The sequence below is a fragment of the Brachycentrus maculatus genome, unplaced genomic scaffold (assembly GCF_059751285.1).
Source record: "Brachycentrus maculatus isolate JH-2025_06_01 unplaced genomic scaffold, ASM5975128v1 h1tg000334l, whole genome shotgun sequence".
In the NCBI taxonomy this organism is placed as follows: Eukaryota; Metazoa; Arthropoda; class Insecta; order Trichoptera; family Brachycentridae; genus Brachycentrus; species Brachycentrus maculatus.
The window spans coordinates 855,001-870,248 of NW_028281083.1; the positions used below are offsets into that span (position 1 = coordinate 855,001).

At 28.4% G+C, this 15,248-nt stretch overlaps 3 protein-coding genes across 3 annotated transcripts in view; 2 read left to right on the plus strand and 1 right to left on the minus strand.

Moving 5' to 3' along the window:
* The window catches only part of Hs3st-A (Heparan sulfate 3-O sulfotransferase-A), a 99,248-nt gene that overhangs the window by 44,050 nt on the left and 39,950 nt on the right, over positions 1 to 15,248 (minus strand). The window lies entirely within an intron of this gene.
* LOC148304105 (farnesol dehydrogenase-like) lies at positions 2,072 to 5,895 on the plus strand. Its single transcript, XM_088268839.1, has 6 exons — positions 2,072 to 2,203; positions 3,437 to 3,596; positions 3,851 to 3,977; positions 4,164 to 4,299; positions 5,302 to 5,463; positions 5,718 to 5,895. Exons 1-6 carry the CDS (start codon positions 2,072 to 2,074, stop codon positions 5,763 to 5,765), a joined length of 765 nt encoding a protein of 254 aa, XP_088124965.1. The 3' UTR covers positions 5,766 to 5,895.
* On the plus strand, positions 8,462 to 12,560 carry LOC148304106 (farnesol dehydrogenase-like). Its single transcript, XM_088268883.1, has 6 exons — positions 8,462 to 8,593; positions 9,106 to 9,265; positions 9,433 to 9,559; positions 10,459 to 10,594; positions 11,326 to 11,493; positions 12,513 to 12,560. The coding sequence occupies exons 1-6, from the start codon at positions 8,462 to 8,464 to the stop codon at positions 12,558 to 12,560; spliced, it is 771 nt and encodes a 256-aa protein (XP_088125009.1).

Genomic DNA, 15,248 nt, shown 5'->3' on the forward strand with positions numbered 1-15,248 from the left:
AAGAGATCATAGCATTTGTCCACGTCATCTATGTTGCATGATTTTTGATAGTTAAGTGACTAAGACATTATTTAATAAATAAGTGTTGTTAATAAATATGTGTATATATAAATATATATACATATGTAAATATATATATATATATCATATATATATATATATATATATATATATATATATATATATATATATATATATATATATATATATATATATATATATATATATATATATATATATATATATATATATATATATATATACATATATGTATATATATATATATATATATATATACAAATATATATATATATATATATATATATATATATATATATATATATATATATATATATATATATATATATATATATATATATATATATATATATATATATATATATATATATGTATATATATTTACATATGTATATATATTTATATATACACATATTTATTTACAACACTTATTTATTAAATAATGTCTTAGTCACTTATGACTCTTATATTAGTAAGAGATTCTGCTTAATAAAAAGCTTCTTTACATCTCACCAATACATAGATGTCTCTAGTGAAGTTCTAGTGATTCAAGAACAAGGTTTCTAAATTGGTTCATATATACTGAACTTCCAAGAATTTGAGTAGTGTGGTTGTCAATAATGGGTAGAATTGGTGAATGTTACACGTGTGTAAAGTGATCACTTAAACCAGCCTATGACAGTCGTCAGCCCCGTAAATGCCCAGACTTCCATATTCTTCTTCATCTTTGATGAGATGTCGAAAATAATATGAAAATAACTCCTGTAATTGGAGATAATCCAGATTTTGTGAACAAGTATTTGGACACACTCAAAATGTTGTAAAAAATACTCATTCTGAACTAATTGCAAAATACATTTATAAGTTTGGCAATACTCAACACGATTTAATATAAGTTTCTTCTAAATGCCAGATATGGAACTACGATCAAAAGGGAACAGTTGAGTTGCCTTTAAAAATCAATTACAAAATTAACATTCTCTTTCCTTATTTCATTGATTGATTCGGCAGTACTTTGTGGTAAAATTTATCCATTTTTAAGTTTAAGTTTTACTTAGTAAATACCACCATTTCTTAAAATCTACTGCGACACGTGTTTCGATGCATACGGTGTTTGAAAATGATGCGGAATGCATCGAAACACGTGTCACGGTAGATTTTAAGAAATAGTGGTATTAACTAAGTAAAACTTAAATTAAAAAATCATCTTTCCTAACTAACTTACTAAACTTATTTAACTAAATAACCATCATGGCGTTTCTCGCAGGGAAAGGCGCAGAGAATAGAAAGCCACACCAATCTGTCTTTGCAAACAATCTTCGCCTCTAACACATTCTTGAATCTTCTAATACACACCTGCCAATTGTTTCTACTTCTGACCTGACCACTTTTAAGTATTTGAAATACTTGATCATGCCGAGGTTTCCTCTGATTCTATTACCAACCACATTCGCATCGTAAATTTGTTTTAATGTTATTTTTTCACTTATTCGTTTCACATGCCCTAACCATCGCAACACACCATACATTTTTATAAGCTGTTAAATTTTGTTATGATATCGTGAAATTATAATCAAAATACCAACAACAACAAAAAGTTTACAAAAAATAAGCCTATTTTATTTATATCACATATTTATCACCTAATATTCAACTTATCCGTTAATTTTTAACGGACTATACTAACTAGAATAAAAATCTGATTGCTATCAATAATAAAACGTTAGAGTATAAATATTATCATTTAAATCGTTCGAAAGAAGATATTGATTTTTGTTATCATAAAGTTATCAAAATTTCATAATATTTTCCACATTTTCATCAATATAACCTTTTCAAAGACTTGACGAAAGTATAAATATTTTTAAACTTGTGTCGTTATTGATAATAAATAATTGGAGAGATACCTAATATTTACCAAACAAGTTATGTGACTATAAAAAGGGAAAAAATTCTTCTCATAAATCACATTCACGTACATATCAACGGTGATCAATTATCATGACACAAATTTGAAAATAGTATATTCAAGATGGATAAGTGGGTAGGAAAAGTTGCTGTGGTGACTGGCGCGAGTGGAGGAATAGGAGCAGTCACAGTTCAAGCCCTTGCGAAGGAGGGTGTGATTGTGGTAGCTTTGGCTAGACGGATGGACAAACTGCAGGTATCATATATCTTTCCAAATAATTGTCATTTTTTTGGGATGTATTCTTGAAGGCTTACAAGCTAGGAAGCGAATAAAAAATTCAAGCAGAAATTTTCATGCGACTTAAATCGTTGTTTTTTTTCTGTTCAAAATAAAACGTGAATATGAACGTTTGTTTGACTATAATGTTCAAAATGATACATTTTTAATAAAAGTTTTTTTATGTTTAATGTAAATTGTCTGCCTCCGTTGTGTAATGGTCAGCGTGTTTAGCTACCGTGCTGGAGGTCCCGGGTTCGATTCCCAGGGGGGGGTGATAATAAATATAAGTGATTTAACACTGTAATATTTATTTAATATTACCCTGGACTGGTTCCTGAGGCGCAAGAGTGATCACCTTGCCTTCATGTGAGTAATGATCAAGATAACACTGCGTCAATTTGATGCAGTGCCCTATGCACCATTGGGTGCAGATAAGGGTTATAAGTAAGTAAATTATTTCCTTCTTTTGACGTTTTATCGATCATTGCAGGAGCTTCTTTGTTTTTTAATAATTATAATAACATGTACGTAAATTATTATTCGGTATTTGTTTTACCTGATTACCCAAAAGTACGTGTTTTATCGAAATAATGAGAATTTATCAACTGTGCAATTATATTTCCATGAGTGAATTATTTAATATTAAATAAAGTATGAATGATATCTTAACTTAATTAAATAATAAAAAACATTGTGATATAAAAAGTACAACATTGGATTACCTTTTTTTATATACATCAATTTTAATTAAAATTGAAGTATATAAAAAAGGAAAAATATTTTATTATATTAAAGTAATATTAAAGAAATGGGAATTCGTCCCAAAGAATACCTCGACTAGAAAAAAACATTAATTTAAAAAGATTTTCTAACATAAACATATTTTTTTAAATAATTTGTCAAATTTACAAAATTCATTGAAATTATTGTAGGTACCATAAATATATATATGCATGTTATCCTCCATCAAAGTTGATATAGTTAACACATACTCGGGTATTTGCACCATATATCCAAAAAAAATAAAGGGGGATGATATTACGGAAAGTCGTTAGTTGTAATACGTTCAAGTCAATTCTACTGAAAGCACCTATTATGAGTTATGTAGATCAAATCCAGATTATAAATAAAGAGAATTTGACAATTTACTTTTAACTGTACACATATATTTTTAAAACATGTCTATAAATAACTTGTTCATTATTCCAGGAAGTAGCTGATTCCTGTAAAGGAAAGGTGTATGCAAGGCAATGTGATATGAATAAAGAGGAAGACATTATCCAAACTTTTGACTGGATAGAAAAAACACTAGGAGGAGTAGATATATTGATCAATAATGCAGGCGTTATTTATCCAGCATCCCTTATCAGTAAAATAATATATCAATATTTTTTTAAATAATCATAGATTACCCGTAGACAAATAAATATCTTGTGTTTATACATTTTAAATTTAATTTAATCAAATTATTGTATTTATTTAATAAAAAATACATTTTGGTATTGTATATTGTATTAAGGGTTATTCAATTATTCAAGAATATCTGTTAACCATTGAAACTTACATTTTTGTGCTGAAAAAAACGAAAGTTAATGATACGTTATTCCGATTGATTTATTTTAGATTCAAACTCCACTCCATGGCGATCGATTTTGGATACAAATGTGATAGCATTAAGTATTGCAACAAGGGAGGCTTTAAAAACGATGAGAAACAGGGGTGACAATGGTCACATCATCCATATTAATAGGTGAGTCGGACACATATTTAATTAATCTAAAGTTATGTGTCACATCATTTGTGTAATATTTAAATTTAAAAATAATAGCGTAAACTATTTACATAAGACTCAAGTTTAGTGAAAAATGGGTTAGGAAATATAAGCTAAATACGAGTATTATGTGAAACGTACTATTTTTAAATGACTTGTTTTTAGTGTTGCTGGTCATTATCCGTCGACATTCAAGAACTCTCCAATCGGAATGTACTCTTCCAGTAAACATGCCGTTACAGCCCTTACGGAGGCACTCAGAATTGAACTACAAGGACTAAATAGTGGCATCAAAATCACGGTATTTTTTAAAAGAATATATTTTTTAAGGTTTTTATTAATGCGGAAAGAATCTGATCTATATGCAATAGCCAAAATCTGTATACTTTTTACAAATTCCTGACTGATGGCAGCATCATCTGCTGATCTTATGTATATATATATATATATATATATATATATATATATATATATATATATATATATATATATATATATATATATATATATATATATGTATATATATATATATGTATATATATATATCTATAAATATATATATATATATATATGTATATATATATATCTATATATATCTATAAATATATATATATATATATATATATATATATATATATATATATATATATATATATATGTATATATATATATATATATATATATATATATATATATATATATATATATATATATATATATATATATATATATATATGTGTACTCTAATATTAATTTTATATTACTCTTGATTGAGCAATATAACACTGCGTTTATATGATGCAGTTCTCTATGCACCGTCGGGTGCGGATGAGGGTTTGAAGATAAAAAATATTGTAAGTGTGTTTATATGCAACGCAAACGTAATATGTTACATAAAATTAATGCACTTAGGATGTATATGACATTCAATAAACAGCAGAATAATGAACAATCAAATGAAAGCAAAATACGACTCTTGTTATATACCACTTATCAACTCAAAATAAATGCAAAAAATGAGCATTACACATAGGTATCAAGTGAGCTAAATGCCATGTGGTCAACACTGGAATGCTCATCAACAACTTCTATTTTCCTTCCTATAAAAAATATTTCTTCTCACTTGAGATAATATTAAGAGTGAAGAATACAAGGTGAAAAATCCTGTGTCTGAATTTTTTTGTTGTTGAAAGGGCAAATGTGTAATAAAGGGACTTGTCCAAATGGTTCATTTTCCTACTAAAAAGTGATGTAAAGTAATATTACATTTGTAAAGTAAATAACATTATCTAATTCTTCACAGAGCGTAAGTCCTGGAACAGTCGATACTCCCATGGTTCAAAATTGGGTGACTCAGTCGTCTGGGGAGGTACAATTCAAAAGTGACAAATACGGAAGTCTACTGGAAGCTCAGGATGTCACTGATGCCATCATGTATGCGCTTAGCACCCGTCCCTATGTACAGGTAAAAAAAATTCAATTGAACAACTTTTCAAATGCGATAAAAAATAAAATCGGGGATGGTTTTTTTTTTAACTTATTGTACGAAGAGTTGAGAAACATTGTTACAACCTTCATTAACCATCCTTTCTACACTGACTACAAGCAAGCATACAACGTTTTGAATAATTTAACAATAAAATCAATATTTAAATTTTATTTTTATTTTTTTTACAAATGATATAAATAATGTATTAAAAGTATAACTTTGGTTTTCAGGTACATGAAGTGATGCTTCAACCAATAGGACAAAAATACATCGATTAAAAAATACGACATATTAATTAATTTTACAATAATAAACACATTGTAGTTCTTAAAACATTTAATATACTTATTTTTATTCTTCTTTACTAATTGTACCTATACATTTCATATATTGTATTTGCCTACAATAAACCTGTTATTCTTAACCTGCTCTTAAAATATTTTACCTGCTCCCATTGCCCATAGAATGATTAAATAATGGAACTACTTATAAAAGAGGTATTAATACAGTTAAACCTATATATATGAGAGCCAAAGGGACTAGGACATTTTTCCGTTTTCTTTTTTCTTTCGTATTAAGAGGTCTCATATCCATGTTTTTTTGACAGAGGGGTAAAAGTAAGCAAGCTCTCTTTTTAAGAGGTCTTTTATATTTAGATGTGACTTTTAGAATAATTGAGGTAGATGCAAAAGAGATAATTAAATTTGGCCACGTCATCTATGTTGCATGACTCTTGATAGATAAGTTACTAAGACAGAATTTAACAAATAAGTGTCGTAAATAAATACATATGTGTGTGTCTGTATATATATATATATATATATATATATATATATATATATATATATATATATATATATATATATATATATATATATGTGTATATATATATATATATATATATATATATATATATATATATATATATATATATATATTTATATATATATACAATATATATATATATATATATATATATATATATATATATATATATATATATATATATATATATATATATATATATATATATATATATATATATATATATAAATAAGATTGGTAAAGACATAGAAAGGAGAGTGAATGCTGGGAACAGAGTGAATGGTGCACTAAAATCAGTTTTAGCAAATAAAAATCTATCAGCGGAAGCTTAACTGGCAGTACACAATGGAGTTCTGGTTCCAACCCTTATGTATGGAAGCGAAGCATGGAGTTGGCAAAAAAAAGGATGAAAGCAGACTGAATGCAGTCGAAATGCGATCGCTCAGACGAATGTGTGGCAAAACGATGTTTGATAGATGTTCGAATGATGAAATAAGGAAAGAATGTGAGGCTGAGATAAGCATTATCGATAAAATTAAGAAAGGTGTGTTGAGATGGTTTGGACATGTGGAGCGTGTGAGTGAAGAAAGAACGGTTAAACAAATTTATGAGGCGAATGTAGTTGGAATAAGAAGCAGAGGACGACCGAGGAAAACTTGGCACAATCAGGTATGTCAAATACTTGAAAGCGGCCGGGTCAGGAGTCGTAATAATCGTCGGGTATGTATGAGGAGATGCATGAATGTAGAAGAGGCAAAGAATGTTTGCAAAGACCGAGTGGTTTGGCGTTCGATTCTCTCTGCCTACCCCTGCGGGGAAGTGGCGTGATGGTTAGTTAGTTAGTTAGTTAGTTATATATATATATATATATATATATATATATATATATATATATATATATATATATATATATATATATATATATATATTTCGTAGTCGTACAGGAAATTAAAATCAATGCATTTAGTCATTTTTAACAAGTCAATATATTTTCTTCCGTGTTTAAAGTCGCTTTGGGATTTTTTCACGGCAATATAAAGCTTGTAAGATATCAAATAGTCAATAATCACGTTTTTGCACAAAATGCACTTGGTCACTTTCTCCTGTATGACTACGATTTATATATTATAGCCGCACACCCACTACCGCCGAAAATTGAGCTAGAATGCATCAAAATGAGTGGCTACCAATAATATTTTGCCACTATCAGCCTATTTTTATACGACCGACGGCAAAGCATCATTATGAGCATAGCGGTGAATTTTGACCATGTCGCGGAGTACGGTAAATCCGTTTAGGTATAACCAACTCTCTCATACATATTAATAAATATAACTTATTATTGTTATTTGTATAATAATCGAATTTCTTTTGCATCCTGCTGATTAATCTTTAAAAAAAACGTCATCGGCAATTAACCTTACAACTTATCGGTAATAAGTCATTCTCCAGGCGTCACCAGCGCCGCATAGTGAAGATCGATTTTCAATGATAATTATCCAACATTTTGAGTGTGTTCAAATACTTGTTCACAAAATCTGGATTATCTCCAATTACAGGAGTTATTTTTATATTATTTTTTGACATCTCATCAAAGATGAAGAATAATATGGAAGTCTGGGCATTTACGGGGCTGACGACCGTCATAGGCTGGTTTAAGTGATCATTTTACACACGTGTAAAACCAATTCTACCCATTATTGACAACCACACTACTCATATTCTTCGAAGTTCTATATTTATGAACCAATTTAGAAACCTTGTTCTTGAATCACTAGAACTTCACTACAGACATCTATTGGTGAGATGTAAAGAAAGGAGGTTAACAGTGTGTTTGTCAATAATGGGTAGAGTTGGTAAATGTTACGCGTGTCTTAAGTGACCACTTAAACCAGCCTATGACGGTCGTCAGCCCCGTAAATGACCAGACTTCCATATTCCTCTTCATCTTTGATGAGATGTCAAAAAATTATGTAATTATCCACATACACCGGTAATATAAAATTACGTATTAAATCTACTTAAAATATTTTATCTACTTAAAAATAATAAGATAAGCGATTCCGTTTGTTTCTCACATATCAGTTATGTATTTTTGGTGATAACACGAAGACGTGTAGACGAAAAATCGAAGATAATAAATTTGAAAATGAACAGGTGGATTGGCAAAGTGGCAGTAGTGACTGGTGCGAGTTCTGGTATAGGAGCTGTCACTGTTCAGGCCCTTTCTAAGGAGGGCCTTACTGTAGTTGCTTTGGCCAGAAGAAGAGTAAAACTACAGGTATTCGATATTTATTATGGTCGATATAATAAAAACCTATGATACTGTGTATAAGCAGAATTAACAGAAATAAAGTCAGATTCATAATTTGTAAAATATATTTTTATGTTTTGAAGCGTTTCTCGTTATGTCAATATAATCCATGATTCGGACCTAACATACAAATGGAAAAAGTCTCTGCTCGTTTTAACAAGCAGAGACTTTTAAGCTTTCCTCATCCCACCATAGATGGCTATTGTGAACTCGCGCATACTGTGTTGCGAGTTTGATCAATATATCAAGAAGTTTCAAGAATTTCATTAGTGTGGTTATAAATCTTGGGTAGAATTGGTGAATGTTGCACGTGTGTAAAATGATCACTTAACCAAGACTATGATGGTCGTAAGCCCTGTAAATGCCCAGACTTCCATATTCTTCTCCATCTATGTTGATATTTCAATAAATAGTTTTTAAAATACATATATTTTACATCTGTTATAAAAATGCTATAAGTTTTATTTTATCACTCTCAGGAATTGACTGATTCTTGTACTGGAAGGGTCTACCCTAAAGAATGTGACTTGACTAAAGAGGATGACATTGTACAAACATTTGAATGGATCAAAAAAAATCTTGGGGGGGTTGATATATTGATCAATAATGCAGGAGTAATTATTCCAGCATCACTTATCAGTAAGTCAATTGTCTAATATTTATATCTATATAAGTATGTACATTATATTTACCTTTACGTGTATTACTACAAATGTATTTGCGTAGGCTATACTTAGAAATACTACAGTTAGCAAGTTCATTAAAATATAATCTAGGTTCAAAATTATATATTTGTTGCATTTTAGATGGAAAGGCTGTCGATTGGAAAACTATTTTAGAAACAAATGTGATGGCCCTCAGTGTTGCAACAAGAGAGGCCTTAAAGACAATGAGGAAAAGAGGAGACAATGGACACATTATTCACATTAACAGGTGAGGAATGTTTTTTGACAAATATCAATAAAACGATTTTATCACACACTAAATGGGTCGACAGATATGCATTATTCGATAATTAATAAACATTAAATGACTATGCATATATGTAGTTATGCATAAATTACAGATTTTTTATGTACGTGAAATCGTATTAATATTAACCATATTTGTATAAACGTAACTATAAATGTTTTATCATAATTGTTCACTTTTTTACAGTGTTTTTTGTACATCATTACTTAATGTTTCAATTTTTATATCGTTTTTAGATTATTATCAGTAAATAATAACATCAATAAATAAAACAAACCGTCAAAAATGCCCAACCTTTTACTATTTTTCAAGAACTCTTGAACAATAAATCAGTTTCAGCATATTACGTTTGAATTTGAGAAAAATAATTTGTTATATATTTACCTCATTTAAGGTAGACGAAATATGAAATATTTCTGAAAATTAATTAAGATATTTATAATTAAAAAAAATTATAACATAATCCGGCTTAAGTTATTTGTTTGTAAGTTTGACTTAAATAAGCATATTAATTAATCAATTTCAAAAATATATATTTCTTATCAATATTGAGATCTTTCATTTATTTTTTTTAAATGTTCTAAATATGTAAAAATTGTGATTTGAATAAATAAATAATAAATGTATACAAATAAATCAAAATATATATATATTTTTAAATTAAAAATAAAAATTACCTTAATTAAGGTTGTAAATAATAAGATAAAGTAAAAGAAAATAAATGTTATGCGCCCTTGAGACGACATTTTGTGAAATGTCGCTAAATATGTAAATTATCAAAATATTATTATTAACGTGGGCTCATTGATATGAAAAAAGTCATTTGTTTGTTTGAATAAGAATCAAGATTTTTTACACAGTATTGCAGGACATCACGTGCCGCAGATGAAAAAAATTTCTATTGGGATGTATTCAGCAAGTAAGCACGCCGTAACAGCCCTTACGGAGGCTTTACGAATTGAACTTCAAGGTTTAGCCAGCAATATAAAAATAACGGTAATTATACAAAATACATTTTTCGACAATTTTAAGGGTAGGATAAAATAAATCATATGAATAAAATAATTAACGAGTATAATGACATTTCTTGGTGGTGCATTTTATATAATAAAATAACAACTACATTTATAGGTTTTTCACATTTCTTTCATTTGACAAGTGATCGGGTTTCGGTGTTACCGACATGATTAGACCAGTGGGAGGCTAGATAAAACTGTATGCAATATAAACAACCATGATTTCATATATTTTATCTGACAAAATGGATTTAAAACTGTATTATAATAAAAATTACATACAGTTTTTTAGGATTTTAGTATGATTTAAAATAATTTTGTCATTGAAATGGATTTGTGTATGTATGATTAATTTATTTGAAATAATATTATATATTTTATATACTCGTTTTAATACAATGATCAATTGCTTTAATAAAATAATGAAAAATCACACACCGTAAATATAACTTATATGTTATTATAATTAAAGTACACTTCTTAAATTTTATTATTAAGTTTATAATATAGATTTTTGTCTTACCTCCCATCAGTATGACAATGCCGGTAATGTCAAAACCCAGACACTGGTCAGAAAATAAATGTGGAAAAACCATAAAGATGTTATTTTGTAATTTGCCTTATAATATTTTACACTTTTTATTAACTGTTTCATTCCTGTTTGTAGATAATTAATGTTTTGGAATAATGCATTAATTTAATATATTTTAGAGTATAAGTCCTGGAAGTGTTGATACTGAAATGGTACGAAATTTTGCATCACAATTATCAGGAAAAGCAGTAACAGTAACAAAAGCCGACGACTCTGTTCTTCCGTTGGAAGCTCAGGACATTACAGATGCGATCCTTTATGCGCTAAGTACTCGTCCTGGTGTTCAGGTATATTTAAAATATTTTTTATCATCATTTAAAAAAATTATTGATCGCATCTACATTATTTTAACTAACATTTTTCTGAAATATACTTTACAACATAATATATTGTCTATCATTAAAAAAATATATATTTATTTAAACTTCACGTACAGAAAATAAAAAAAAAGTACATTGGCTAGCTTAATTCTAAAAAGCAATATCTTCCAACCAACGAAAAACAAACTACTGATGTTGGTCAAAACGTTGAAACCATTAATAGATGTTTGATATTAAAGGGTAGATAGTACTTGAACATTAAAACAAAACACAAATAACAAATTGATGATAATAAGGAAGGCAAAGAAACATGGGAGTTTAGGGAGGGAGGTAGAGAGAAAAACTAAGGGAGGAGGTTTGATTGGCAGGTAGGATTCTAATGATAGATAATAATGTTATAAAACCCTAGAAAATATTATAGTAAGTGTTAAAAAATCATCTTCAAATCACAAAATCTCTGTACCCGAACGATACTATAACTTGGCTATTATTGCAATGATGTTTTTAACAAGTAAAGATATATTTTTGTCATAAAGTGGTAATATGAACACAATTGTCAAAATAAGTATGAAGTATTCACACACGGTTTCGATGCTTTTTATTGTGTGATGTCCTAAGCTATATACAGTAATGTACCAACAGATAAAGTTTTTTCAGGCTCTTTGCAAAAATCAAAATTAAATAAATTCAAAATCCACTCGCAGATAGATATGGTGCTAAGTGAAAAGAATAGAGATCTCAATGAATCATTTACTGTTATTGTTGATATGATTTTTTACTTATTACTAAAAAAATTCTCGTTTGATTGCTTACATTTTTTTTAAATATATTTTTGTAGGAAGAACTTTAAATAATCGAAACAGCGAGCTGTTTTTTGGTAGTTATCATTAAACTGTAAATAACAAATAGGAGAAGGATAAACATTTTGGCATTAAAAATATTATGTCGTAAAGAATGTTTTTAATTGTATTTTTTTGTATTTTCAGGTACATGAAATAATCATCCAACCGATAGGTCAGAAATTATCCGACTAATTTATAATATATAATTTACCTAAAATAAAAATAAAACACTTAGAAAGTTATGAGTTTTATAAAGAGTTTAATGAGTTATACATATAAATATTTATAAATATACATACGTATAAAAATAATGTATATTTAAATATAATAAAATTCTAATCACTTTGCATGGAATTGTTTGATTTATCAGTAAAAAGCACTGTGACAACTATCAAAACACATTTGTAGTTAAAGAGTGAAAGAAAATTCAATATAATTCAGGTTGGGGAAAAATTATTGGTTGTCTACGGGACGAAAATCCTTGGAAAACTATGATGACGTTTAAACTTTATAAAACTTCATATAAATTTCATCTTAATTCATCATACACTGAAATGTATTAACTCTTCAGGGTAAAAATATGTCAAAGCGAGCGTGGGGCATCCAATTCTGATGACTCGTTATCACGAGGATTCCTTTTAACGCGAGATATTACTGGAGCTATCATGTTGACGCTTTTATGCTCCACGTACTTGTCTACTGTATTACGCCAATACGAATACGCTGATGTTAAATATGTCCACCATACAAATAGGAAATAAATTTTAGTACCTGAAATTTCAAAAGAAAGTATGACGCGGATGTTAAAATAAAATCACAATGACACATAACTTTTTCAGATTAATTGTGATAATTTTATTAAATTTCGAGCAAATAATAACACATTAATTATAAAGGATATAATGGATTCATGGCAAAACTCAAGTTGCAATGGGCGGAACATATTGCAAGACAAGACTCCATAAGATGGACCCCAATTTTTTTTAATGGAGGCCTTGGGAGAATAAAAAAGACGCCGGAAGACCTCAAGAAAGATGGTCCGACGACATAGTCCCTGAGGGGGGTAAAAACTGTCTGCAACCGATCAAAGGAAGTAGAAGGATACGTTAGAAGTCTATATTTAGCTAAGGAGAACAGGAGGCTAGAGAAGAAGAAGATTATGAACATTTTTTTTATTTTTTAAACAAGAAACGCTAATTTTAAGTCCATTTTTTTATATTTCCGTTACAAAACAAAATTTTATATCATGCCAAAAATGGGGAAAGTCGGAAAGGAAATATTCACTCTGAAAATCCGTAAATTTATTTTTGTAATATTTATTCATTAAAGCAGCCAACCCACGACCTTTGGAGGATCCACTAAATATTCAATTTGTTGTCCTATACAAAAGCTTCTTTCTTAATTTATTTGAAAAAATTAGTATTTATTTCAGAAATTATTCATGACGGAGAGTAGTTATTATGAAATTTGAATAATTTTATTTGTGAAAAAAAAAACGTCTCACGGATAGGAAAATATTTTTTCTGTCGGTTAAGTGTGATTCACTCCATGTCGTTTTATTCTATTTTACGACTTGCGCGTGTTTCCTATAAACTTTGCAATTATTTTAAAAGCTTTTGTTTTCAGTGTAACGCGGTAGTAAAGTTTGATTAAGAATCGTGCTCTATTCGTAACAGGGAACCGAATAAAATATTTCGCAAGGATTTTATGGTAAAACTAATGATAAATAAATTATTCACGATTTCGTTTTAATGTAAGTTTGAATTTATTCAAGTCGTACTTATAAACTACTATGCTAATTATGTAAATCAAATTTATTATTTACAGCATAAGATATTAAATTCTTGTACCAGTTTAATTTCAAGTTGGATTTAGTTGTTATTAGAAACTTTCTATTAAAACTAGGCACTTACTAATTTACTGGATCAAAATTAATCGAAATGGAAATAAAAAATTAACAACGTACAAACCTAGAATCATACATTTCAATTATACTTAACGTAAATAATAAAACAAATCGAGTGGAACGTAAACAAAGACAATTTATTTGATTTTGATGATTTCTTCAATTTATGGTTATTTGTATGTTAAAAGTTTTGTAACTATGTAATAAGCTGGTTAAAAAAAAAAAGCACAAAATTTTTATAGTTCATCATTAATTATAAAATTATTTTATAGGTCACTTTTTTCAAACAACAGAATGCGAGAGCAATTTTCATGAAAATTCCTTGATGTTGAAAAAAGCTCCTGAAAAATCTAAGTCAATAATTGATAATATTTTAGGATCACCTCATATTTTGGCAGAAGTTCATGTTTTTAAAAAATTATTATACATTCTGGCAATATGAGATAGGTACTGCACCGAAGGAACACTTTTTTTGTTCAATATTTATGAACGATTTTAAGTGAATTCTATTCATGTATATCCATTTCACATTCCTGTATATGAAAAGCACGTTCAAATAATTGAATTTAATTTGTGCAAAAGAACACGCTACATGGTGGAATATGCGATATTTTTGCAATTTTTATCGGAAATAATACAAACATTTGATATTTTTAAGTATCCTTGATAACATTAAATATCAACGTTTGAAAATTAAGGTTTAAAATATGAATGATTTAAAAATACTTGTTCACAAAATCATCTCACCAATAGATGTCTCTAGTGAAGTTCTAGTGATTCAAGAACAAGGTTTATACATTGGTTCATATATATAGAACTAACTTCCAAGAATTTGAGTATTGTGGTTGTCAATAATGGGTAGAATTGGTGAATGTTACACGTGTGTAAATGGATCACTTAAACCAGCCTATGACGGTCGTCAGCCCCGTAAATGCCCAGACTACCATATTCTTCTTCATCTTTGATGAGATGTC

Coding starts and splice junctions, on each gene's coding strand:
- LOC148304105 (XM_088268839.1), top strand. CDS start 2,072: ATGGATAAGTGGGTAGGAAAAGTTGCTGTGGTGACTGGCGCGAGTGGA. Junction 3,597..3,850: donor TTATCCAGCATCCCTTATCA/GTAAAATAATAT, acceptor GATTTATTTTAG/ATTCAAACTCCACTCCATGG. Junction 4,300..5,301: donor ATAGTGGCATCAAAATCACG/GTATTTTTTAAA, acceptor AATTCTTCACAG/AGCGTAAGTCCTGGAACAGT.
- LOC148304106 (XM_088268883.1), top strand. CDS start 8,462: ATGAACAGGTGGATTGGCAAAGTGGCAGTAGTGACTGGTGCGAGTTCT. Junction 9,266..9,432: donor TATTCCAGCATCACTTATCA/GTAAGTCAATTG, acceptor GTTGCATTTTAG/ATGGAAAGGCTGTCGATTGG. Junction 10,595..11,325: donor CCAGCAATATAAAAATAACG/GTAATTATACAA, acceptor AATATATTTTAG/AGTATAAGTCCTGGAAGTGT.